The sequence below is a fragment of the Chiloscyllium punctatum genome, chromosome 10 (genome assembly GCF_047496795.1).
Source record: "Chiloscyllium punctatum isolate Juve2018m chromosome 10, sChiPun1.3, whole genome shotgun sequence".
Classification (NCBI taxonomy): Eukaryota; Metazoa; Chordata; class Chondrichthyes; order Orectolobiformes; family Hemiscylliidae; genus Chiloscyllium; species Chiloscyllium punctatum.
In genome coordinates, this window is record NC_092748.1 from 31,583,013 (window position 1) to 31,607,464 (window position 24,452).

General features: G+C 39.3%; 1 protein-coding gene across 5 annotated transcripts in view; it reads right to left on the reverse strand.

Moving 5' to 3' along the window:
* unc80 (unc-80 homolog (C. elegans)) overlaps positions 1–19,157 on the reverse strand; it is a 277,657-nt gene extending 258,500 nt beyond the window's left edge. For 3 of the 5 annotated variants that reach the window (XM_072578775.1, XM_072578771.1, XM_072578772.1), the window contains exons 1-3: positions 18,787–19,157; positions 4,562–4,610; positions 1,381–1,537 (exon numbers count right to left, since the gene is read on the reverse strand). In XM_072578775.1, the coding sequence (XP_072434876.1) occupies positions 1,381–1,537; positions 4,562–4,610; positions 18,787–18,878 (298 nt within the window). In that variant the 5' untranslated portion in view covers positions 18,879–19,157. The remainder of the gene's footprint in view (positions 1–1,380; positions 1,538–4,561; positions 4,611–18,786) is intronic. The other 2 variants (XM_072578770.1, XM_072578769.1) reach the window with 1 other exon arrangement.
* Positions 19,158–24,452: the final 5,295 nt, after the last annotated feature.

Sequence of the window (24,452 nt, forward strand, 5' to 3'; positions counted from 1 at the left end):
TCAACTGCTGGTCCTGAGAATAAAGGAAGGCCTCCTAAACAGCCTGGCTTCACAGTCACACCATTCCTATACTCACCACATACTTGTATCATGGCTCACAAAACCCAATCATTCTCTATCCATGTTGGTGAATCAAAACAATGATGGGAATGAGATTTAGAAGCACATTTTGCGCTTCAGCAACCAGAAAACACCACAATTCCAACTTCCCCATTCCCACATGGAAATCTGGCCATATAATCCCCATTTCAAAATGTACGTTCAACGGTTAAGAACAAATTTGAAAACTAAAATGCCATTACTTAGCGGTGACTGGATGTGACGTAATGACAGATTTTGTAGTTTAGACATGGAAACATGATCTCTGTGTATCATTCCAACAAGTTTCAGGTCAGAAAATTCCAACTGTTGAATAAGGAATTATATAAATGGGCTTATGTGGTGACAAATGTTTAATTTCTTAGCCTTGGGTACTCCTCATCTGATGACCTGAAAGCTCATTTACTCAACTGCATCATTTTTCTCAAATTATTTAAAATTTTATACTACCTCCTCAAAAGAAGTCAACAGCAACAATGAAAATAATTTTGTCAGCAATTACAACTTATAGATTATGAGCTTGGGGATAGTTAGTTTAGGATCACATTTTATTTGTTCCATCATCCTGACTATCAGTCACTAATCCCCAACAAAGCGCGTCAACATTTTCGGAAAAAAACATTATCCACCATACCTTCCTGTTTGGCTACAGAATACCTGTGTTTTCACAAACTTGAGATGTTTTTATAATTTGTTACTAATTACCACTTTTGGACTTAGTGTCATGGAATCCCTACAGCTTTGAAGCAGACCATTCGGCCCATCAAGTCCACACCAATCTTTCAAAGACCATCCCACCCAGACCCACCCCCGACCAAATCCCCTTAACCCAGAATTTCCCATGGATAATCCACCTAGCGTGCACCTCCCTGGACACTATGGGCAATTTAGCATGGCTAATTTACCCAGCCTGCATACCTGCATCTGGAGGAAACCCACACGTAAACATGGGGAGAGCATGCAAATTCCATGTAGATAGTTGCCCGTGGCTGGAATCAAACCCAGGTCTCTGGCGCTGTAAGACAGCAGTGCTAACCACTGAGCCACCTTGCCACCATTGTCTACATGGATTTATTAACAGAAAGATTCAATATTAACCAGCACCTTTTATTTCCGTCCTTGAGAAAATTACAGTTCTAGCTACTTTGCGATGCACACTTTTTAAAAAAAATCTGATTTTCTATGCAACAAATATCCAAAATGTAGCCTTATGTGGAATATACAAGCACGATCCTCCTTCCAAAAACAAAAGTAGGCATAGAGGAATGCATAAGGGCTCACCAAGTTTATTCCGGTTTGACAGTAGTGTAGCTGTACAGTGGAGTACATGTGGCAAAGCAGCCTGTATCAGTTCCCAACGTGTTATGCTCTGGATGGCCTCAGAGAGAGCAGGCGAGAGACCATGCAACTTGCTCTCCACCAAAACACGCTCAAAGGACTAGAAACCAATAAAACATAATTAAAAATTAATACTGGCTTGCAGTCGATAGAATGAATAACTTGTGAGCGCGCTGGTTTACAATTGCACATCAATAAATCATGCACTATAAAGATACATCCATCCAAGAATAGTGATTAAAAACATCAACAAGTGACCAAACAAATGCAAAACAAAGTAAAGAACTGCTGTCTAACAGCTTGAACATGTTTATACCAATCTAGAATAATACTAAGGAATTGGTATTTTTGTGAAAATTAAGTATTGAAATGCTACTAACATAGACAATTAGATGAATAATGGTGGGTATCCACCATCTTGGGATATGTTGTAGATCATTGGCTAGTTGAGCTTTGTGAAGAAATATTCTATCACAATTGTTCACTAATTATATGGATGCTTGTTGAAATGTTCTGGAATACCATAGCAACACAGGCAATGAGAGTAAGAGTAGGCCATTACACCCCTTGCATTTTTTTTCTGCCATTCAACCAGATTGTGGCTGATCACCTTATCTCAACATTATTTTCACTCTCTATTCATATAAAACCTTTAAATATTTAATATCTAGAAACCTATCAATCTCTGCCTTAAATATACTCAATGATTGCACCTCCACAGATCTCTGTGGTAGAGGTTTTAAAAGATTCATCATCCTCAGAGTGAAAAAAAATCCTCTTAGCACTTCACTGAGATGGTGACTGCTGGTTCTAGACAATCCACCCAGAGGAAACATCCTTCCTGCATCACCCTTACTGAATACTTCCCCAGTCTCTCATCATTTATGAAAATCCAAATTTCTGTTTTTACCTGCAAATACAGATAACTTCCCAATTTTCCACATCTACTGTCTTCTGGCCTAATTACAACCTATTTCAATTGCCTGAAGCCTCAACACCTTCCTCACATCTAATGATTCCAATTAGTTTTATGTCATCAGCAAACTTGAAAATATTACATTTGGTCCTCACTCCAAATCATTGATGTAATTTTTCAACGGTTAGGGCTGAAGAGCTGATCTTTGAGGTATCACACAGGGTCACAGCTTGCCAACCTGAGAACGAGACATGTAATGCTACAAGCAGGATAAAAAAAGTGTTCCAAAAAAAAATCACATCACAATTTATGTGATCTTCCAACACACAAATATTGCCACTCCAGAGGAAGGACAATAGCTACACTTTTAGCCACACACTGAAGGTTCAAGTTCCATCTAAAACAAAAAATCTGATAAATCTAACCTGGGTCAATTCAAATTAAGAATTAATTGAAGAAGATTTAATTAAGAATTGAATTCTCATCTCTTGAAGCATGCATCATAGATTTTTTTTACTATCAAAATAACAAAAATATATGGCATATTTCAGTCGTTCAATAAAGGGTGAATAATTCTCTTTCTTGATGTTAGGGAAAATGCTAATCATTAATAGCAAAGAAAAATAAACAATAAAGATTTTTAAAAATATATAAATGCAAAATGCTGCAGATGCTAGAAATCTGAAACAAACACAAAGAAATTGCTGAAGAAACTCAACAGCATTCATGGAGAGGGAAACATAGTTAACATTTCGAGTCCAGTATGACTTCATCAGGAGGATTTATTTTTGGTTCAAATCAGGATGAGTCTGATTCTGCAAGGCAACATTTATTGACTATCACTAACTATCTTAACAATGGTGATGATAGGGCCATTCTTGAAATGTTGCAGCTTGAGTGTTGATGGATATGGGCTAAGGCCTTTAGTGTGCACAGATACTGGCGGTTGGCAATTCTATAATTTTGGCTCAGACGCAATGAGGAAACAATGCTTCTTGTCCAAGTTTGGATACTACGTCTCTTCAATAGAACTTTAGATGATACAGTTTGAAAGCACTGTTGCTTTTTTGAAATTTTACACAAGGTTACAGTTCTGGGGGAATGTTATAAATGTAAGTTTGCAAAGTTTACTGCAATGCAACTTCTAAGCAGTAATAATTGAAGATACTGTGAACTGGTGGTGAAGATCATACTTTATGAGTTCAGTGGTAAGAATGCATTAAAAATAAAAGAATTAAAAGACTGTTGTGCTGTGGGCCAAAAGTGAAAGGCATCACATGATCTATTCAAAGTTGACTAACAACAGATCTCAGTAACTTGGCTTTTAATGATTAAAGGGAGGCCCAGGTTGTTTTGCTGGAACGAAAGTGTTTATGCTTGGAAACGAAGGTAGTAGAATTTGTACTTACAGTGGTTAGATTGGTATTCTTCAGTGTCCCAGGAAGGTATTGAAAAAGTTGGGTTGTAACTATCCATTTACTTCCAATCAGCATTTTCTATCAGATTTCAAGGGTCCATATTTTTCACATTGATTGGCATTGAGAAGGGATGGGTGTTGAAAGGAGATACCCTTGAAACTCAGGGACGAAGGCAGTCTGCCAGGATATGACACCATGAGAGAGCAGCTAAAGGCTAAAAATCCCTTCAATTCACAATGCAGGAAAGCTGCTGGAAGCCCATGTTTGAACTGCTAAGACCAAATTCATGAGAATTTGAAATGGGGCTGAAAGCACTTGGGGGAAGATCATTACGTGTACTCATCACCCTGGAAGACAGTGGTGGGGCTAAACATTACTCAGCTGGGCAAGAAAAGCAACAGAAGTAAGCCCAAAGGAGCGAAGAATTACTTTGGACTGGTTCTGGGAAAAAACAATGACTACTGAAGGGTCAGTGGAAAAATACGATGTGAAGTGCAAGTTCTATTTTGTAGTTTCTTGCCTACAAAAACAGCATTTAGTCAATTGTGCTTTTAATCCGTTGGTTTCATCAAAACCTTAAAACATGAAATTTTGTTGTGGTCGTTCTTACAGGTATTAACTGGAATTTTTAAAAAAGTTACGTTCGCAACAGGAATTGCAGCAGGTGCCACTCGTGAGGTAATGACAATTAATAGCACATTGTAGGTCAGATTTCTAAACTGAACAGAAATGCTATATAGTTACTTTAGCAACTGAAGTAAACATTCAATATCAAAATAAGGTAACTTACCACACAGGAAGCTTCATACTGTTTTCCCAGCTTTGGTCTTAGAAAAGCACTGCAAGACAACAAAAAAAGTACGGTTTAAACTGCAGTGCAAATGGCTTAGAACACGTTAAGGATTAAACACATTAACAGCTTAATACGAAATTCGATTTCCACTTATCACCTGTTTAGCTGCTCCAAAATTACAGTAAACATGAACAACTCAATAGGAAAAAGTGCCTTTATCAGTATGACATTAAATACAAATTCCAAAATTTAACATCCCTTTGTTTTCTTTATTTCTATTGTTCTGAAATATGCTGGTTTATGAAGAAACTCTTTTTAATTAAATGACCAAAAACACTGGTTTGCGTGAGTGATCGGATTAATGAGGAAGCTGACTTAATTAAAGCACACCTACTGAACAGTCTCAAAAGAACCACAAGCAAATGACTGCATTTCTGCAGATGGTAATTTAGTTCTCTCACAGCAACAGGATAAAGGACAGTTACTAGGCGGTTTTCTAATACTTTAAACAAAAAAATTCAACAGATCAGAAAAAAGGACAGGAAAAGAAAGACCTGAAAACATTACTCCTTACTTCTACAACTATTCAAAGACAGCGGTGCTCTTACAGAGTCACAAAAGAACAGGCCTGGTAGCAGCTGTTCCTTTTTTTAAATTAATTACTTTGCGACATGCCTTCTCTGCAGAAACACAGATGGTGAGTCAAACGAGCAAACAGATCAGCTGACAATTTCCTATGCTTATTTATCTGATTACACCCAGATTTCAACAAAGGACGAAAAATTAAGAGGGACAGAAAATAAAGAAACAGCAAAAACAAAAATAATTGGCAAAAGGAGAGAGTTGGGTGGGAGGAGGCAGTGACAGGGAGGGAAAACAGATCCTTCTTAATGGGAAGGAAAATGTTGAAAGGTTATAGCGAACATCTGATCTACAGCTTCAGTACCATCAAATCCAGCACAGGTATGGGAAATGGAACAGTGACTGTACAAAGACCAACCTTCGGGGAATGCACTCTGTCAGAGTGTTCCTTTATAGTAATAGCGCAGGCAATGCATCCAGCGAGTCACTAAGCATACTAGCAAACTTCTCCTGTATACTAACCTATCTCAGAGTTTTCATCTCAGTCTTCTGTCACAAAACTCGCCTGCAATCTCAACTAGAGATGAAGTAGAAAACAAGCCATCCTTTTCTCCTGACTTGGTTGTAGTCCACACCGTGGTGTTAAGGCCACAGTCAGCTCAACCGTGATACAATTGAACAGCAGAACAGGCTTGATGCACTGAATGCATACTTTACTCCTTTCATGTCTACATGACACACCATGTGCTGACCCCAACTCTATACTTACCTCAAAGGTCCATGCCCATCTCTGTCTGGAATTTGCCTTTTATGTCTGACAGTAGATGAGGGTGAGCCAAGAGCTGAGGAGCATAAAGCAGGAAGAACTATCATCTTCAATCTTCTCAATGACAATAGATACAATGGAACACATTGCAGCAGCCTCATGGTATAGAAAGCCAACCACCCCACCTCCTCTTTCAGGCTTAGGAGTGTAGGCATTCTTGTACTTTGTCAGTTGTAGTTTAATCCCTGCACTGCATTCTTCCAGGAGAGGGCAGGATATTAGTGATTGCGTGGCACTGTGTTTGGATGATGTTCGGGGGACAACTTGAAAGCTAGGCGCATGTGAAGGCAGCATGCGCAACAGGTTTTTAAGGCTTATGAGATTGTGGTGGAGTTTCTGGATTTTAGGCACAAGTCCTGGGTACCAGGTGAGTGCTGAGGTTGTGGTGCATTCAATAGAGCGAGGTGGTCATGTTGCAGTGAGTTGGAGATGCATTTGCTGCTTTTAAACAGCACTGAGACCATCAAACCTCTTGTGGGGCAGCTTCTGAGTCCTCGGGCATAAACACCAGGTGTTCATCTCCCTAGCCATCCATTCACACTCCTTTCTGAGGGTGGCCTCCTGACCGTATGCAAAAGCCCGTTTGTCTCCCTTTGCCCACCTCAGAGAGTGGGGTCTCCAATTCATCACACTGAAACCCTCTCTCTCTCTTTGCCCAGTGTTTGATTTAGCAAGTTTTTAATTCCATTAATTTTATTTGTGGCAGCTTCCATTAAAGGAAGACAAGCAAGTCGCTCTATCCTGAAAAAGCATAGGTTGACAGCACTATATGTAGCAGTAAATTGCTGATCAACAAAGTGTAATTTTGCCTGGTAAGAGTAGAGTCAACTAATAATATGAGGAAGCAGTCAGGGGTATTGAGGGGTTATCAGCCCCATGAGAGTGGATGATTGTCATTTTTGTCTGGGAGGGACCACCAATGAATGAATGAACAGCTCACTTGGATTCACTACATAAACACAGTGGCTACAAGAGTAGGTCAGACACTAGGAAAACTGTGGCAAGCAACTCACTTCCTAATTCCACAAAGCCTGTTGACCATCCATAAGGCACAAGTCAAGAGTGTGAAGGAATACTCCTTACTTGCTTGGATGAGTTCAACCCCTACGACACTCAAGAAGCTAAACACCATCTAGGACAAAGCAGCCTGCTTGATTGGAACTACATCCACAGGCATCCACTCCCTCCACCACTGATGTTCAGTAGTAGCAGTGCGTACTATATACAAGATGCACTGCAGAAGTTTGCCAAAGATCCTCAGACAGCACCTTCCAAACCCACAGCCACTTCCATCTAAAAGAACAAGAGCAGCAGATATATGGGAACACCACCACCTTCAAGTTCTCCTCCAAGCCACTCATTATCCTGACTTGGAAATATATCACTGTTCCTTCACTGTTGCAGGGTCAAAGTCCTGGAATTCCCTTCCTCATAGCATTGTGGGTCAACCCACAGCAGGTGGACTGCAGTAGTTCAAAGAGGCAGCTCACCATCACCTTCTCAAGGGCAACTAGGGACAGGCAATAAATGCTAGTCAGCCAGCGACGCCCACGTCCCACAAAATGGATATTTTCTTTAAAAACCTCATGTTACAATCATGGTAATAAGCTGAGAGCTCCAAATTTGTTTGCTGTCCACTTATGATCACAGTAAAAATGGAGTACTCATATTCCACTTGGTCATGTAATTTTATTGAGACCTTCATTTACTGAAGTGACTTTTAAAAAAAGGACAAATTCAGAGCGAAAATGGCTGTGATCACTGATTCTAGATTAGAGTCATGCTGGAAAAGCACAGCAATTCAGGCAGCATCCGAGGAGCAGGAAAATCGACGTTTCAGACAAAAACCCTTCATCAGGAATACCCTGTCGTGATCACTGAGCCAAAGATTGAGACAAGCTTTGTTAAACCCACCGTGAGTTTCCAAAATCCATCTGCCCTGAAATTATCATTTCAGCCAAAGTCAGTGAAACCAGGCAACTAGGTCAGGATCGATGAATTTGCATCCTGTCTAATTTGCAAGTGTATAGTAATTTCACAGATTGGGAGTCAAAAGGCCCATCTGCCCATTAACCTGATTGGAAAAGCAATGGGCAGACTCAGGAATACATAAATCGACCTATATAAATAGCTGTTTCTGGGCAACAGAAGCAGAGACAAAGAAAAATTGATTTGTAAGCAAGAACCGGAAGACATTCTCACTGCCTGCCTGTCTCACTCTCTCCCTCTTTCATAACATGCACATACACACAAATGCAACTGAATGTACAACCTGGAACAACAACCATTCGCTGAGAATTCAAGGTTACAAATCTTGCAACTGCTGAAGAGACAAGTAACAGCTAAACAGTCTGAGCTCAGGCTTAAAATTAATACACTGGATTTCGTAATTGGTCTGCTTCTGCACTGTAGAGCCTCTATGATTCCATGATGATGCTGAACTTGCACAAGATACTTTTCAGATTACTGCTTGTGTAAAGTTCCGGATGCCACGTTATAGGATGGATGTAAATGTATTGGAGTGCAGAAGCAGCTTACAAAAATGGTTCCAGTGATGAGGAACTTGGGGTGTGAGGATAGATTGAAGAACTTGGGACAGTTTATTTCGAGAGAAGAAGGAAATTTGATGGTGGCTTTCAAAATCATTTGTTGGCTGGATACAGTGCTGAGGGAGAAACTGTTCCTGCTTATAAAAGGTTCACGAAGAGGAGGGTGGAGATTAAAAGTGATTTGCAGAAGAAGCAAGAGCACAGTGAGGAACAAAAACTTCCTTCACTCAGCAAGTAGTTAGGGGATGGAATGTACTGCCTGGAGCTGTTATGGAGGCAGATTCAACTGAGGCATTCAAGAGGGCATTGAATATTTAGGTCAAAATCATGTGCAAGGGTAGGGGATAAAGCAGGAGATTGTCACTGAGTAATGATACTCCTTTAACGAGCCAGCGTAGGAAGTCTGAGTCAAATGCCCTCCTTCGGCTCTGTAACACTTCTGTGATTCTGTGACCTCAAAGACACAATCATCATTATAAAAGCCTTTTTCTACCCAATAGTCTATTTTAACATGCTTTAAATTCCATCAACTTTATTCAATGCAGATTCCCTTTAGAATGTTATACTGCAACTGGTTTTACCTTCCTGTCTGTACAGACACACCCCACTTCCTATTAAAGGTGGAGTAGCAGATAGTGAAGGGGACTGTCAGAGAATGCAGCAGAATACAGATAGATTGGAGATTTGGGCGGAGGACTGGCAGATGGAGTCCAATCCGGGCAAATGCAAAATGATGCATTTTGGAAGATCCAATTCAAGAGCGAACTATACAGTAAATGAAAAAGCCCTGGGGAAAATTGATGTACAGAGAGATCTGAGTGTTCAGGTTCATTGTACTCTGAATGTGGCAACACAGGTCGATAGAGTAGTCAAGAAGGCACATAGCATGCTTTCCTTCATCGGGCAGGATATTGAGTACAAGAGCTGGCAGGTCATGTTACTGTTATGTGGGACTCTGGTTCGGTCGCATTTGGAATACTGCATACAGTTCTGCTTGCCACATTACCAAAAGGATGTGGATGCTTTGGAAAAGGTGCAGAGGAGGTTCACCAGGATGTTGCATGGTATGAGCACTAGCTGTGAGGAGAGGTTAAGTAGATTCGGATTATTTTCATTAGAAAGACGAAGGTTGAGGGGGGACCTGGTTCAGGTCTACAAAATCATGAGAGGTATAGACAGGGTGGCTATCAAGAGATTTTTTTCCCCAGAGTAGGGGACTCAATTTCTAGGGGTCATGAATTCAAGGTGAGAGGGGTAAGTTTAAGGGAGATATGCATGAAAATTTCTTCATGCAGATGGTGGTGAGTGCCCAGAATGCGTTGCCAGCAGAGGTGGGCATGATAGCATCACTTAAGATGTACCTAGATAGATACATGAATAGGCAGATTTCACATTTTGATAAGTTTTCTCTCAGGGAAATCAAATGAGAGGAGTTTAAAGTTAACAAATGCCACCACCACCCCTGCCACCCCCACCCTCCCGCACCTAGTTGCTATGACCACCTCGAATGGAAATGGCACAGGCAAGTCATAAACACGTGGTCAAAAATGGGGCAGGTGAATTCTGAGGCAGACTGATTCTTGTCTTGTACTTTTGAGACCTAACAATGTTGTCAAAATCCAAGAGGACCATTGGGTTGTTATCTCATTCCATAGTGATGACTGGTCATCGTTTAACCTGAGGGTCAGCCTGCCTCAAGCAGGGGGAAGGTTGAGAAGGTGGGACCTTCACAGTGACTCTGCACTGTTGGCATCACTCAGGCAACTGTTGACTAACTGACTGCCCCTTCCTAGATTCATGCAAACATGTAATAGTCTAATTTTTAAATAGATCTAAATCAAAGGCAATGTCTTCTCAATTTACTTTTGACTCAACTAAAGGTTATTTTAATGCAGTGAAAGACTAAATTGGCAGGGAGAAGAGGCCAAACTAGAATTTTTTAAAAATGGGCTTCCAAAGTCTGAGAATTTACCACTATGGTTTAATCGAGTCATTGAGCTTTATAGCATGGAAACAGACCAACACATCCACGCCAACCAGATAACCTAAATTAATCTAGTCCCATTTACAGGCATTTGACCCATATTCCTTTAAACCCCTCCCAATCATATACACATTCAGTTTTCTTTTAGCTGTTATAATTGTAGTCATTTCAGCCTTTGTATCTTCAATTCAAACAGGTATGTTCCTCTGATAATGGATTGCTATCAGGAAATGTAGATAGAAAGATATAGGAAAGGGAGAAATTAACTATTGTCAAATTGATCATTCTTGCTTCCTATAATGAACCTGAGAATGGCATCAAAGAAAGCATAACAATGAACCATCCAGCAATTGCTCTGGATTCTTTAGGAAAACTAGAAAATGACAAAACATTTATTTCAATGATTTGGATGTGAACATAGGAGGCATAGTTATAAGTTGGCAGATGACAACGAATTGGAGGTGTAGTGGACAGCAAAGAAGGTAACTCAGAGTACAATGGGATCTTGATCAGATGGGCTAATGGGCTGAGGAGTGGCAGATGGAGTTTAACTTAGATATATGTGAGGTGGTGCATTTTGGGAAAGCAAATCAGAGGAGTACTTATACACTTACTGGTAAGATTCCGGGGGGTGTTGCTGAACAAAGAGACCTTGGAGTGCAGGTTCATAGCTCCTTGAAAGTTGAGTTGCAGGTAGATAGGATAGTGAAGAAGGCATTTGGTATGCTTTCCTGTATTGGTCAGTGCACTGAGTATAGGAGTTGCAAGGTCATGTTGCAGCTGTACAGGACACTGGTTAGGAACAGTGCGGAATAACACTTTTGGAATACTGTGCGCAATTCTGGTCTCCCTCCTTTAGGAAGCATGTTGTGAAATTTGAAAATATTCAGAAAACATTTACAAGGATGTTGCCAGGGTTGGAAGATTTGAGCTATCGGTAGCAGCTGAATAGGCTGGGTCTGTTTTCCCTGGAGTGTCTGAGGTTGAGGGGTAACGTTATAGAGGTTTATAAAATCATGAGGAGCATGGATAGGATAAATACACAAGGTATTTTCCCTGGAGTAGAGGAGTCAAGAACTAGACAGCATAGGTTTAGTGTGACAGGAGAAGATTTAAAAGGGACCTAAGGGGCAACTTTTTCACGCAGAGGGTGGTGCATGTATGGAATGAGCTGCCAGAGTAAGTGGTGGAGGTTGGTACAATTGCAGCATTTAAAAAGCATCTAGATGAGCATATGAATAGGAAGGGTTTAAAGGGATTTGGGACAAGTGATGGCAAATGGGTCCTAGATTAGGTTGGAATATCTGATTGGCATGGATGAGTCGGACCGAAGGCTCTGTTTTCATGCTGCACATCTCTATGTCGCTGTAAATGCCTGACTAAACCCAAACTCCCCCCAGCACAACCTAACCAACAAACAACTGGGGCAAGAACTTTTGTCGATTGGGAGAATATTTTAGCTTGAATTTAATTAGCAACTAAATATTACAAACAGTTCAAAATAAACAGAAACAGATTCAGCATCAGTAGGAATATCACATGCTGAGTAAGCATGGCAGGATTATATCCAACATGTTTTCAAGAAACACTGGCAACATAATTGCTTGTTCCTTCATAAATTTCAACACAAGTCATTCCCACTCAATAAGTAAGACTTTTTACTATCAAGAGGAAACAGAAGATACTAATCTGTTCTGGTTTTAACAACATGATTATCCAACAATCTACTTACAGTTTACCAATAATGCATCTCAATTTATAACTTAGTATCTCAGAATCTATGGCTTCATTATCATTAGACCATAAGACATAGGTGCAGAAGGAGGCAAGAGTGGAAAAATGTTGTGCTGGAAAAGCACAGCAGGTCAGGCAGCATCCAAAGAGCAGGAGAATGGACATTTCAGGCATAAGCCCTTCATCAGGAATGTCCTCATTCTCTGGCAGAAGTATGCTATTCAGCCCATCAAGTCTGCTATTCAATGATCTGATAATCCTCAATTCCATTTTCCTACTTTTCCCCCATAACCCTCAATCCCCTTACTGCTTAAAAATGTGCATATCTCAGCCTTCAATATTTTTACTGACCAAGTCTTGACAGCCCTCCGTTGTAATGAATTCCATACAAGCACTGCCATCTGAGAGAGGGATTTCCTCATCTCTCTTAAATGGCTGACATCTTGCACTCAGATTATGTCCTCTGGTCCTCGAATGTCTGACAAGGGATAACAATCTCTCCACATCCAATCTGTCAAGACCCCTAAGAATTTTTTATGCTTCCATAAGGTTGTCTCTCATTCTTCTAAACTCTGTTGTTTACAGCCCTGACATATTCAACTCCTCTTCACAAGAAAATGCTTCCATTCCCAGTGAACCTTCTCCTAGATGTCTCCAACACCAGTATTTTTCCTTAGATAGGGAGATCAAAGCTATTCACAATTTCTAGGACAAAACAGAAACTGTCAATGCAGGAAATCAGAAACAATAACAGAAATTGTTGGAGAAATATGCCAGGTCTAGTAGCATCTGTGGAGAGAAGACACAGTTCATGTTTCAGGTCCAATGACCCTTGTTCAGAACCAGAAACTAGCACCTTTATCCAAATTCTCTGTCTGGTATCAGATAGCCAATCTCCTATGCTAAAATACAAGCCTAATAGGATGGCTGTCAGTTTATTAAATCACTTTATGTACCTTTCTGAAAATCAGGTATATTATGTCTACTGGTTCCGGTTTGGGTATTCAGCTGGTCAGTTCCGCAAAAGAATTCTAATAATTTGCCAGGCATGTTTTCACTTGATGAAGCCAAGTTCACTCTGTTTGATTATGCTGTGTATTTCTAAATGCTTTGCTATTAGATCCGTTATAATACTCTAACACTTTCCAGATGACAAGCCTATAGTTATCTTTTATTTTGTCTCTTTTCCTTTTTGAACAAGATGTATTATATCAACAGTTTTTCCAAACTTCTGGGATATTTCTAAAATCTGAGATTTCTTGAAAGATTACTGCCAATACATCCACCACCCTTGTAGTCATGTCCTTTAATATGCTATGATGCTACTCATGTGACTTACCAGACTTTAGCACCATTAGTTTCTCTAGCATGTTTTTTCGTAGTGATATTTTTTGTATTTATTTCATACCTATCTCCTTTTGCCCTGATTATTTAGTACTTTTAGAATGCTATTATTGCCTTCTACCATGAAGACTGATGCAAAGTATTTATTCAATTTGCCGGCCATTTTCTGGTTCCCCATTATTACTTCCACAGTTTCATTTGCTATATTCACTTGGCCTCGTTCTTCTTTTTATATATTTGAAGAAGTTCTTACTTTCTGTTTTTATATTGCTTGCTGGTTTGCCCTGACAGTTTATTTTCACCCTCATTGGTTTTGGGTCATCTTTTGTTGGCTTTTAAATGTATATTTTTCCCAATCATCTGGTTTATCACTTTGGTCACATTGTACATTTTTTCTTTTCAATTTGATTCTATCAGTAACTCCCTTGGTTAACTACGATCAATTTTTCTCTTTTCTTGATTTTTTTTCTTTCTTACTGCTATACACTTTGTTGTGCATCATGAACTACCATTGTTCAAAGCCATCTTTTCTGCTAAATCCGTTTCATATTCAACTCTCATTCCTTTGTAATTACACTTACTTAAGTTTAGTACTGTTGCTTCTGACCCAAGCTTCCCACACTCAAACTGAGTCATGGTCACTAGGAAATGTTTTACTCCATTTATAGAAACTTTATGTAAAATAACCTGTGAATACTATGATTAAAACAACTAGCAGGCCCATTGTATTCATTAAGCATTAGGTGTGAATGCAAAAGTTGACCACATACATCTTTCAAGACTTATAAACTAATAGCAAAACATAAATTATTTTCCATCTTTTTTCATAACATTGCTCACACAATTTGTGCAACAATGTCCAAATGCCAATGGCTGTACTAGTGCATCTGTTTCCAGAAATATTTTCTTAATAGTTTGTAATTATTGTACATCAAGGATATAAGTAAATTGAAATGGTGAAGATAGTAGAATATTACAAGGAGAAATTGCTGGAAACATAATATGCAAATGAGCAAATAGCATCATTTTTAGTTATATTTTTGTGATATAAGCATGCTATATCAGAAACACAGCAAATTAATTCCAGAAAACAAATCCTTCAAAATAATTCTTTATCATTTTTTTCAATGCTTCAGGCCCAAAGTGATATGTTGCAGCAGTTTATATGTGCTTAGTTGATCATGTAAATATGTGTAAATATGTAAATATAGTTTATATGTGCCGAGTTTGCTCACATAAAATTTGCTCATTGTTTGCCAATTGTAATGCATTTACCTTAGCTGAATGTCTTAATATCGTCTGCTACTCCTGCCAACTCTGTTGTCATTGCATCTCATGCTCATCTAAATTGTGTCAAACTCAGCTATTCACTGAAGCTAGCCTGTAACCACTGTGTGATATCTGTCACGCAACCATGATCCCTTTTTCTGCTGCCTCTGGAAGAGATTTCTGTCACATTTGAGATCTAATCAAATGGTCAACATACTGATATTTTATTTTCTTGACTTTGTTTTGAAGAGTTCCTATTGTTCTTGGAATTTCAAGCAGCTTGTCACTTGCCTTCAGGTCTGTATATGGAAATTTAACCTTGTATATTTCAGAAACCCCTATTTTCTTCCACTGTTAGCACATTGTTCATCTTCACATAATTACTTCTAGCTATCTTATCCTTTTAATTTCTGTAAACATTTGTTATCTTTGCCATTTTCTGATTCTGCAACTGGTGCAATGCAGTCATCAAACCATAACTTTGCTATGTTCTTACCTCCAGTTTTTAACACCTGGATATACGTTGGATTTTCTGAATGTGATCTGTGTAAAATAACACTTAGCCAAAGTTTGGGAGAAGATTTGTAGCTCGGGTGCTCGTTGTTGTGGTTCTGTTCGCCGAGCTGGGAATTTGTGTTGCAGACATTTTGTCCCTTGTCTAGGTGACATCCTAGTGCTTGGGAGTCTCCTGTGAAGCGCTTCTGTGATGTTTCCTCCAGCATTTATAGTGATTTGTACCTGATGCTTCCGGTTGTCAGTTCCAGCTGTCCGCTGCAGTGGCTGGTATCTTGGATCCAGGTCGATGTGCTTATTGATTGAATCTGTGGATGAGTGCCATGCCTCTAGGAATTCCCTGGCTGTTCGGTCCAGGTCGATGTGCTTATTGATTGAATCTGTGGATGAGTGCCATGCCTCTAGGAATTCCCTGGCTGTTCTCAGCCAGGGAATTCCTAGAGGCATGGCACTCATCCACAGATTCAATCAATAAGCACATCGACCTGGACCCAATATACTGGCCACTGCAGCGGACTGCTGGGACTGACAACTGGAAGCGGCAGATACAAATCACTATAAATACCAGAGGAAACATCACAGAAGTGTTTCACAGGAGGCTCCCAAGCACTAGGATGTCACCTAGAGAGGGGACGAAACGTCTGCAACACAAATTCCCAGCTCGGCTAACAGAACCACAATAACACTTAGCCTTTGATGATATATTAAAAATTTTGTCTTACACTAAAAAGAAAGGATGATATGGTAGCACAGTGGTTAACACTGCAGCCTCACAGCACCAGGGACCAGAGTTCAATCCCAGCCATGATGACTGTCTTTGTGGAGTTTGCACATTCTCTCTGTGTGTGCGTGGGTTTCCTCTGGGTGCTCTGGTTTCTTCCCACAGTCCAAAGATGTGTAGGCCAGGTAAATTGGTTGTGCTAAATTGCCCATAGTGTTAGGTGCATTAGTCAAAGGGAAATGGTTCTGGGTGGGTTACTCTTCAGAGGGTCGGTGTGGACTTGTTGGACGAATCGGCCTGTTTCCACATTGTAGAGAATCGAATCAAACAAAATTCTCAAGTCAAAGAAAAAATGTAGAAGATTTACAAATAATGTTCAAGTTAGAATTCGGTCTGTAATTCTTTTACAGCATTAACTAGAATGAAAAGCAATGAGAATCTTTGATTCAACCAAAACATGTTTGTTGTAAATAACTTTGAAAGTTTTTGTGAGATTTTATGACATTTTGTAATACCAAGGAATTGATAACTACTGGTTAAACCAAAATCAAATCTAATTCAACTCTTTAACCTTTGTGCACAATTGCTGAACCAATCTTCAGGGAGCTGAGATTCAGTTTTCACATTGAAATACTTTTCTGTTCAAAAGATAATAACCCAGATTCAGTTGCAGTAATAACCAGAAGACTGGCAGTATTCTCTACTGTTGCTGAATATAACAAAGATCAACTTCTATGGTACATTAATGCACAATTAAATGTAAAAATTTGCAAGTTTCTATCAGAGGTACTCTGGTCCTGTAAAGGTTGAACTGTTGCAGTCATCATAGATGCAATCAACACCAAAATCATTGTTAAGACTTGAACTTATAATCAATAACCCTGTACATCTACATTGTCTCTCACAGAAGACCAGTGACAAACTCTTCATTCAGGAGGAGCTGAATCTTTAAACAATATCATAATTATTATTACTGTTGGAAATGCTATGTGGTTCTGAGAATTCATTTTGTATATGAGGTAGTAAGACTTGTAAATAAATATAACATTACACTTTAAGAAGTAATTAATTAATTACAAATATAAAGTTGTGTTTTGCTATTTAAATTTCACCCTTAATCCCATGCTTATTACTCAACCTTGCAATCATATGCAACCATTTAAATATAATTTGTATTTCTCACATTTTAGCCTCTTGCCTTCTGGTCTGTGAGGAATCTTCAATCTGGTTGATTGATCTGTCTTCCTATGAGTTAGCTTTTCTCAGACTGAACAGATCCACTCTAAGAAAAAGCTGAAATCAAACTGATGTTGGAGGAGAGGAAGGGTTCAATCTAGAGTCTAGTAAAGCATTATGAACAGATTTTCTTTACACGAATAGCAATTAACATCTTTTTTTGCAGATCACAATATTTGGACTATCAATACTGCGTATCCCATGCCTACATTAACTCTCTCTTACCCCAGTTTGTTACCTGCTCCACCTGCCTCAACTGCTCCAGCTTCTCTCCCTCCCTCTTTGTGTGTTGCTCTCTCATTCCGTCTTCCAATGTGAATTTCTCCCTCAGTCTCCCCGACTTTCCTTATTATTCACTTACCCACGTTATCCTGATATGTTCCACTTTCTCTCTCAGGACACGTTGTATATATCTCTCCCCAGTCTGTTTCTCCTTGTCGTTCCTCATCCCAGTGTATTTTGCGCTTTCTTTCTCCCACCCTCAGATTTCCTTACCCCGTGTGTTCCTCCCATCCCAGTATATCCTTCTCTGTCCCTGTCCATTTGTATTACTCCCCCATTTCCCTTCCTCCCCTTTTATATCTTCTACTCACCGTCCCTCCCCAGTTACTGATTCGCATTGCCTGCACCCACAAACGTGTGCATTTTCTCCCTCAGGTTGTGATGCTCTCCTTACCAGCGCTCTTTCCCGCTGTTTCTATAACTTAGTGTCTCTCACCTTCTCTCCAGTTTGTACATCTCTCTCCCATCCCCTCTGTTCCTCGCCCTTCCCCAATTTGTGTTGTCTTTTCTTTCCTTCTCTCCCTCATTTCGTTTCTCTGCCCGGACTCGGAGATTTCAGAGAGATTTTCATCTACAGAATCGATAACCAACCAACAAACTCTGAAAGTGGACGGACCAATACGGCTCAGACAACAGCGTTGCAAATATCCTAGTGAAGACGCTCGTCTATGAAAGCCTCACGATTATTCCCAATATGTACTGGGTTTGAACCTGCCACATCTAGTCAGCAAGGAAATTCATGTCAGTTAATGTTTATTCAATGATTCATCAATAGGCAAGGTTTTGACTCACTTAAAAACCATTGACATAGAGTTATAATCAGGCCCCATGATGGGTTTTTTATTTGATGCAAGGATCTGTTAGGAACCGGAATGCACTTCCTGATGAAAGAGTAGGTGCGTTTCATAATAATATTCAAAAACCATAGGTGTTTCCAGGTGCTAACCCAGATCCGATGGCCCGAACGGTCACCTTATAGCCCGTTATCACAGATGACAGGTATCAGATTGATAAAGACGTACTGTGAAATGTCTCTATTAACCATCAGCCCCTAATCCATCAAACCTGGGGGTCGCTCCGGCCTCCGCTGTTGGTTCAATCCTGGAGGTGCTGGTGGAGAATGGGCAGGCCCCAGCGGGCCACCCCGGGCTTTATTTACTCGCTAACCGCGGCTGTCCTCACCTGGTCTGCCTCCACAGGAAGGTTTGGATGGGCAGAGGGATGCCCCGGCCGCACTCTCGCTCTGCATCCTCGGAGCTCTTGCGCTTCACCATGCCGCTGTGCAGCCCGCCTTGCCTTCGCTTGAAGCTGGGCGGCTGGAGCAGGCTCGGCCCGCTCGCCTTCTGGAGCTTCAGCACCCGGGAAGGAGCGGACAGCGCCCGCCTGTCAATCAATCAGCCCGAGGGGGCTGGGCTGTTAAAGGTCACTCCAAATCCAGCAATCCACTGTGACCTGGCGAGAAAGCAAACTGCAACCTGCACAAATGCACTGAATGGTGTTCAGAGCAAACAAAAACAAACAAGAAAAAAAAAATCCGGCGCAAACTGTGGCACCATGCAATTAAAAAAAAGCCAGATACTTTACAAAATGACCATGCACGAATATCCTCCTCAAATGCGTCACTCAGTGAGATACGCAGCGCGCAGAGATAATAAATAACCATACAATGAGGTCACCACTTTGTAGACGATGACTTGATGGCAAATTATTTCTTTTGATGTTTAGTGACTTTTTTGTTGCAGTTTTTTCCCTTGAAGTTGGGGAAAGGCAGGGTTATGGGGATATGCAAGCCCAAAGAGGGAAAATAATTGAAAAGCATTGTTCTCCTCACAGGTAGTTAACCATTAAGCAGACGCCTATAAATACCACAACAATTCAAATCAGATCATTTGTTTTGTTTTTGCCCATATCTAAAATTGGTAGGGTGCTCCTACACATTTGGCTGTATTTGCGATGAAAGAGAGAACATAATGATCACTGAAGTACTTCAGGGGATAGGTCTCTCTCATTCCTTCAGAATATGATGCTACAAAATACTATAATATTAGACTGTGGTTCACATTTAGAGCAAAGATGAAATACATCACGTTAGATTTTGTGACATGGTGGTAATGTCCTTAATGGTGACCAGAAGTTCTGGATTCAAGTCTAATTTGCGCTAAAGATGTGTCATGATATGTATAAATTGTTTGCTTAAAATAACTAAAATATATCAGGTGAATCATGATGAAAATACTTTAATAGAGACTCATAAAAGACATTCAAACTTAAGTTCAAAAAAAAGTTCTGTCAGATGGTTGTTAAACTCATAATAAACAAATAGTCAGAAACTTCTTCTTTCAACCAGAGCAAATCTTTCAGTCCCCTTAACAACTATATCAACCGCCACTGTTGAGTTGATGATATTACTGGGGTTTGGAGCTCAGTTGAACATTCATAATCAAATTCCACTGCACAATTATGATAGCAATGATTCCAGAGCTAAATGCATTTGAGCCTTTGAAGCAGTGGGATAATTTACCAACTGTTGCATTTCTTCAAAGTCCAAGGAAAAACACTGACCTGCCAATCAATGTTAAGATCAAAGAAATGACACAGCAAAAGCTAAATGTTACCAATTCCCAATGCAAATGAACAACATTTTCATACTGTAACTCTTCCACTTTCACAATGTTGGTAAATATGATGGACAAAACCTTTTCTAAACAAAGTCTTATCAAAAATCATTGTATTAAGAATATATTAGATTGATTCTTCACCATTATATCATTAATATATGAATTGAGTTTGAATTTATCTATCCCTAGATTCCCAATTAGAAAGATTTTCCTTTTGGTTATTATGATAATGGTAATCAGATAGCATAATCAACAACTGTCAAAATAGTTTGACTCAATGAAAATTGTTGGGAAGTGGAGTAGGGGGACTCTAAAATGAAAGCTACTGCATTGAGATACATCTTTGCCCACATGGTTAAATCCTTCCATTCATGATGGAAATGGGACAGAAATTCAGGGATTAGTTTTCACCACCAACTTTAAAGCCTACCACCTCCTTAAACATGAAAGGCAGCATGAAAATGCAACCCAACCTTGTGTTCCAAACGTATGATTGGAAGTTAATTACATTTCGAAGTGTGCTTGAACATAACTTAAAAAAAATCCTTACACTACAGCTGCAAAGGCAGAGGGAAGAATTGATAATGACTCTTCATTGAAAATTTATCCATCATCCCTGGGGGAGAAAAGTAATTTTAAAAATACTGCAGATGCCAAAATGCTGAAATTATAAAAATACAAAAAGCTAAAATTAGTGAGCAGTTTAAGTAGCATCTCTTCAGAAATAGAAGTTGTTGTCATCTATATGGATCAGGAGGAAATCATAGATGAATAGCATTTTAAAAGGAACAGAACATGGAAAGAGAGAATGTAAGAAGCTATAATATCTTTGAATAGCAATATTGTTTACAAAGTTCTTTGAGATTTGCGAAGGCTATTCAACACAAAGGAGGGATGAAGTTAAGATAGAAGGCAAAGTGGTCTTAGCTTTAGTAAGTAGGCAGGCCTTTTAAAACATATGAATAAACAAGATCACTGAGCTGGAATAATGCCTTTGGGCCAGGGACTATTTGGCTCAGGTACCACTGAGTTCCTAAATATGCTTAAAATTAATTGTTAGCCATATTCCAAAGCTGTATTTTGCTTTGATAGAAGTTAAATACTTAGATAAATGTTATGTTTCAAGAATCTGATAAGAATTGAAAATGGACAGAGCCAATATGTCTATTCCAGGAGATTATTAAACTCTACCAGAGAGACTTATTTTACTTAATACCTGTAAAATTTCCATGGTGGCACCAACATAACACAAACTGACCTTGATTGTTGAGATGTCAGGACTTGTAGTCTTCTGATACACGATGTTGATTGGCTGGTACTTGGGCTGATTGGGAGAGGTGTCGACATGGCGAATGCGTCAATTAGACGAAGACTGACAGATAATTTCAAAATTTAATTTACATTTTAAACGGGGAAGGTCAACTCTGCTGGTCAAGGCATTGTCCTTAGAAATGAACCAGAGAATGGCAATTATCCATTTTATTAAACAGGAGCAAAATACGTTTCCCCATTCTGTCAGCAAAGCACAACAACTTCCTCAGTTTATTTGTTGTTTTCCTTTTGCATCGGTACTTCTTGTGAATTATGTTTATGAGTACAGAATGAAAACCTTCAGCACAATGTATCTTTTTCAAGCAATACTCAAGTTTTGCATCACCAAATAACTAACTATATTATAAGGCAAGAAAAATCAGCATGGAACATATCTAGAAAGGATCAATTCTATAGCTGAAACGATAGTTGAAACATTCGGAGATACGTTTGCACAATTGTAACTGAAGGCAGAGTCTGATAGGACGATATGACCTTGTCAACAAAACGTTTCCACTACCTTGGAAAGAATGGTATAACAATTGTTGTGAAGAATGCTAATAGCCTGCATTCCGGTCCGAACAGAACAGGGACCACCCAACCGTGTGAGCGCAAGTTTCACTTTTGGTAACACATTTGTGATTAATGTGTGCAGTATATTATACATGGGGGTACTTTTTAACTGGTATCAAACATACTCTACTCAAATACTTTAATGCTGTCTTATTCATTCTTATAAATCTTGTATTTGTAACTGTCAAAGTTAGAAGATTGTCTAACAGAGGGTTACTCACATGTAGACTGGGAGAGGTGCTCACGAGGCGGCTAAACAGCAAATGCTAAATTAAGAAAAAAAAAATATATGTATGAAATGCAGTGAGTGTGACTAGCTAAAGGACAATAAGTAGAAAGAGAAACACATTAAACCAGCAAGGTCGAGCACATACCAATGACCCTAGAGTCTGACGACTTAGAAAATAAAAAGCAGATTGAAACCAACTATTCCATCAAAATTGTTCTAACACCGACCTTCAATTTATCCACAGAAAAAAAGAGCGAACCTATCCATATTGCCAGCAACTCTTCCCAGAAGTGGTAGTTGATTCTGAAGTTGTGGTTAGGAACACTGGAATTTGCAAGTTACTAATCAAACTGACCTAGAGTGAGCATGACCAGTATGTAATCCCGGAGATTGGGTCTGAAATACAAAGAAAGATCAAACGTGCAAAAACAACACAGGGCTACTGTCCCAAACAAGACTAATAATTTGCACTTAATTATCATTTTTAATGCAATAAAACTCCTCAAGGTGCTTCACAAAAGCATTACCAAATAAAATTGATCAGAGTACACATAGGAATTATAAAGACAATTGATTTTCATGACCATTAAGCACAGTGAATATAGTTTGATTCACCCCTTTTTAATTTGAATTGTACAAGTAGATCAAATTCATAGTTCCATGACAGTGGGGTCATAGATAAATAGGATGGTGAAAAAGGTGTTTGGTATGCTTTCCTTAATTGGTCAGAGCACTGAGTATAGGAGTTGGGAGGTCATGTTGTGGCTGCACGGGACAATGGTTAGGTCACCTTTGGAATATTGTGGGAAATTCTGCTCTCCCTCTTATCAGAAGGAAACTTGAAGAGGTTCAGAAAATATTTACAAGAATATTGCCAGAGTTGGAGGGTTTGAGTTATAGGGAGAGGCTGAATTGACTGATGCTGTTTTCCCTAGAGCAGCAGAGGCAGAGGGGTGATCTTATAGAGGTTTATAAAATCATGAGGGGCATGGATATGCTCAATAGATGAGGTCTTTTCCCTAGGTTTAGGGAGTCCAGAATCAGGTAGTTCTGCAGAGTTTGTTACGTTTCTCCTGAACCAGTTTTATTGTACTGGCCTGCTCTATTGCCCTGTCTAACTTGATATGGCACTTTTTCCTGTCCTTTGCTTGCTTGACCAGAATTTCTGTAGTTACAGAGAAAGAAGGGGCTCCAGGACAATTTCCTGTGGCCTGATATTGCTTTCCATTAATCACCATTGAGAACTTCTTCTCATCTTGTCGGAGGCGTCTTGCTGTCTTTAGGGAGTGGGAACTCTGCTGGACTTTTGACTCTTTCAATCAATGAACAACCTAATTCAATGTCAATGAGACCAAAACACAGACATTGATTGAACTATTTAACCACACTAATGTAGGCAGAGTGGTAAAGACAGTGATATGACAATGATGTGGCTCACATGTTACCTATTTGTAGACACTTGGTTGGGGTTGGGGTTGGGGTTGGGAGTGGTTGCAGTACAAGAGTCCATTGGCCTTAACCACATACACACTGAGATATGAGACAACTTGCATCAGGCTATTACATTCAGAGCCACAACTACTGTAAATAAAACAATATTCTGAATTAAGTAACATGAAACATAGCTTCAATTTACTTGATAGCAAGTGCAATGATAAATTGCTAAGTCATATCCCAAAAGGAATTATCCTGCACTTTCATATTTCACTTATTTTGTTCAATATTTCATTGCTATCAGAGATCTTAATCAACTTAAAACATCATTTTATATTTCACTTATGTCAGGTTTTGATCACTATATTTTTTTATAATGCCACTGAATATCCTATAGAGTACTGAAATTAGTTTCTAGAATATACTGTTTGACTAATGCCTCAAAATACCAGACATCCAAATTAATCATTGCAAGTTGGAGTAATCTTTTATGCAATGATTTTACAACAAATAATGAAAAGACTCTATCCTTACGTTTCTTCTGGTATGCTCAATAATGGAAATTGTATCTATCATTTATAAAGCATCTATTTGATATTTCTCATAGAACATAGAACAGGCCCTTCGGCCCACGATGTTGTGCAAAACATTTGTCCTAGCTTAAGCACCTATCCATGTACCTA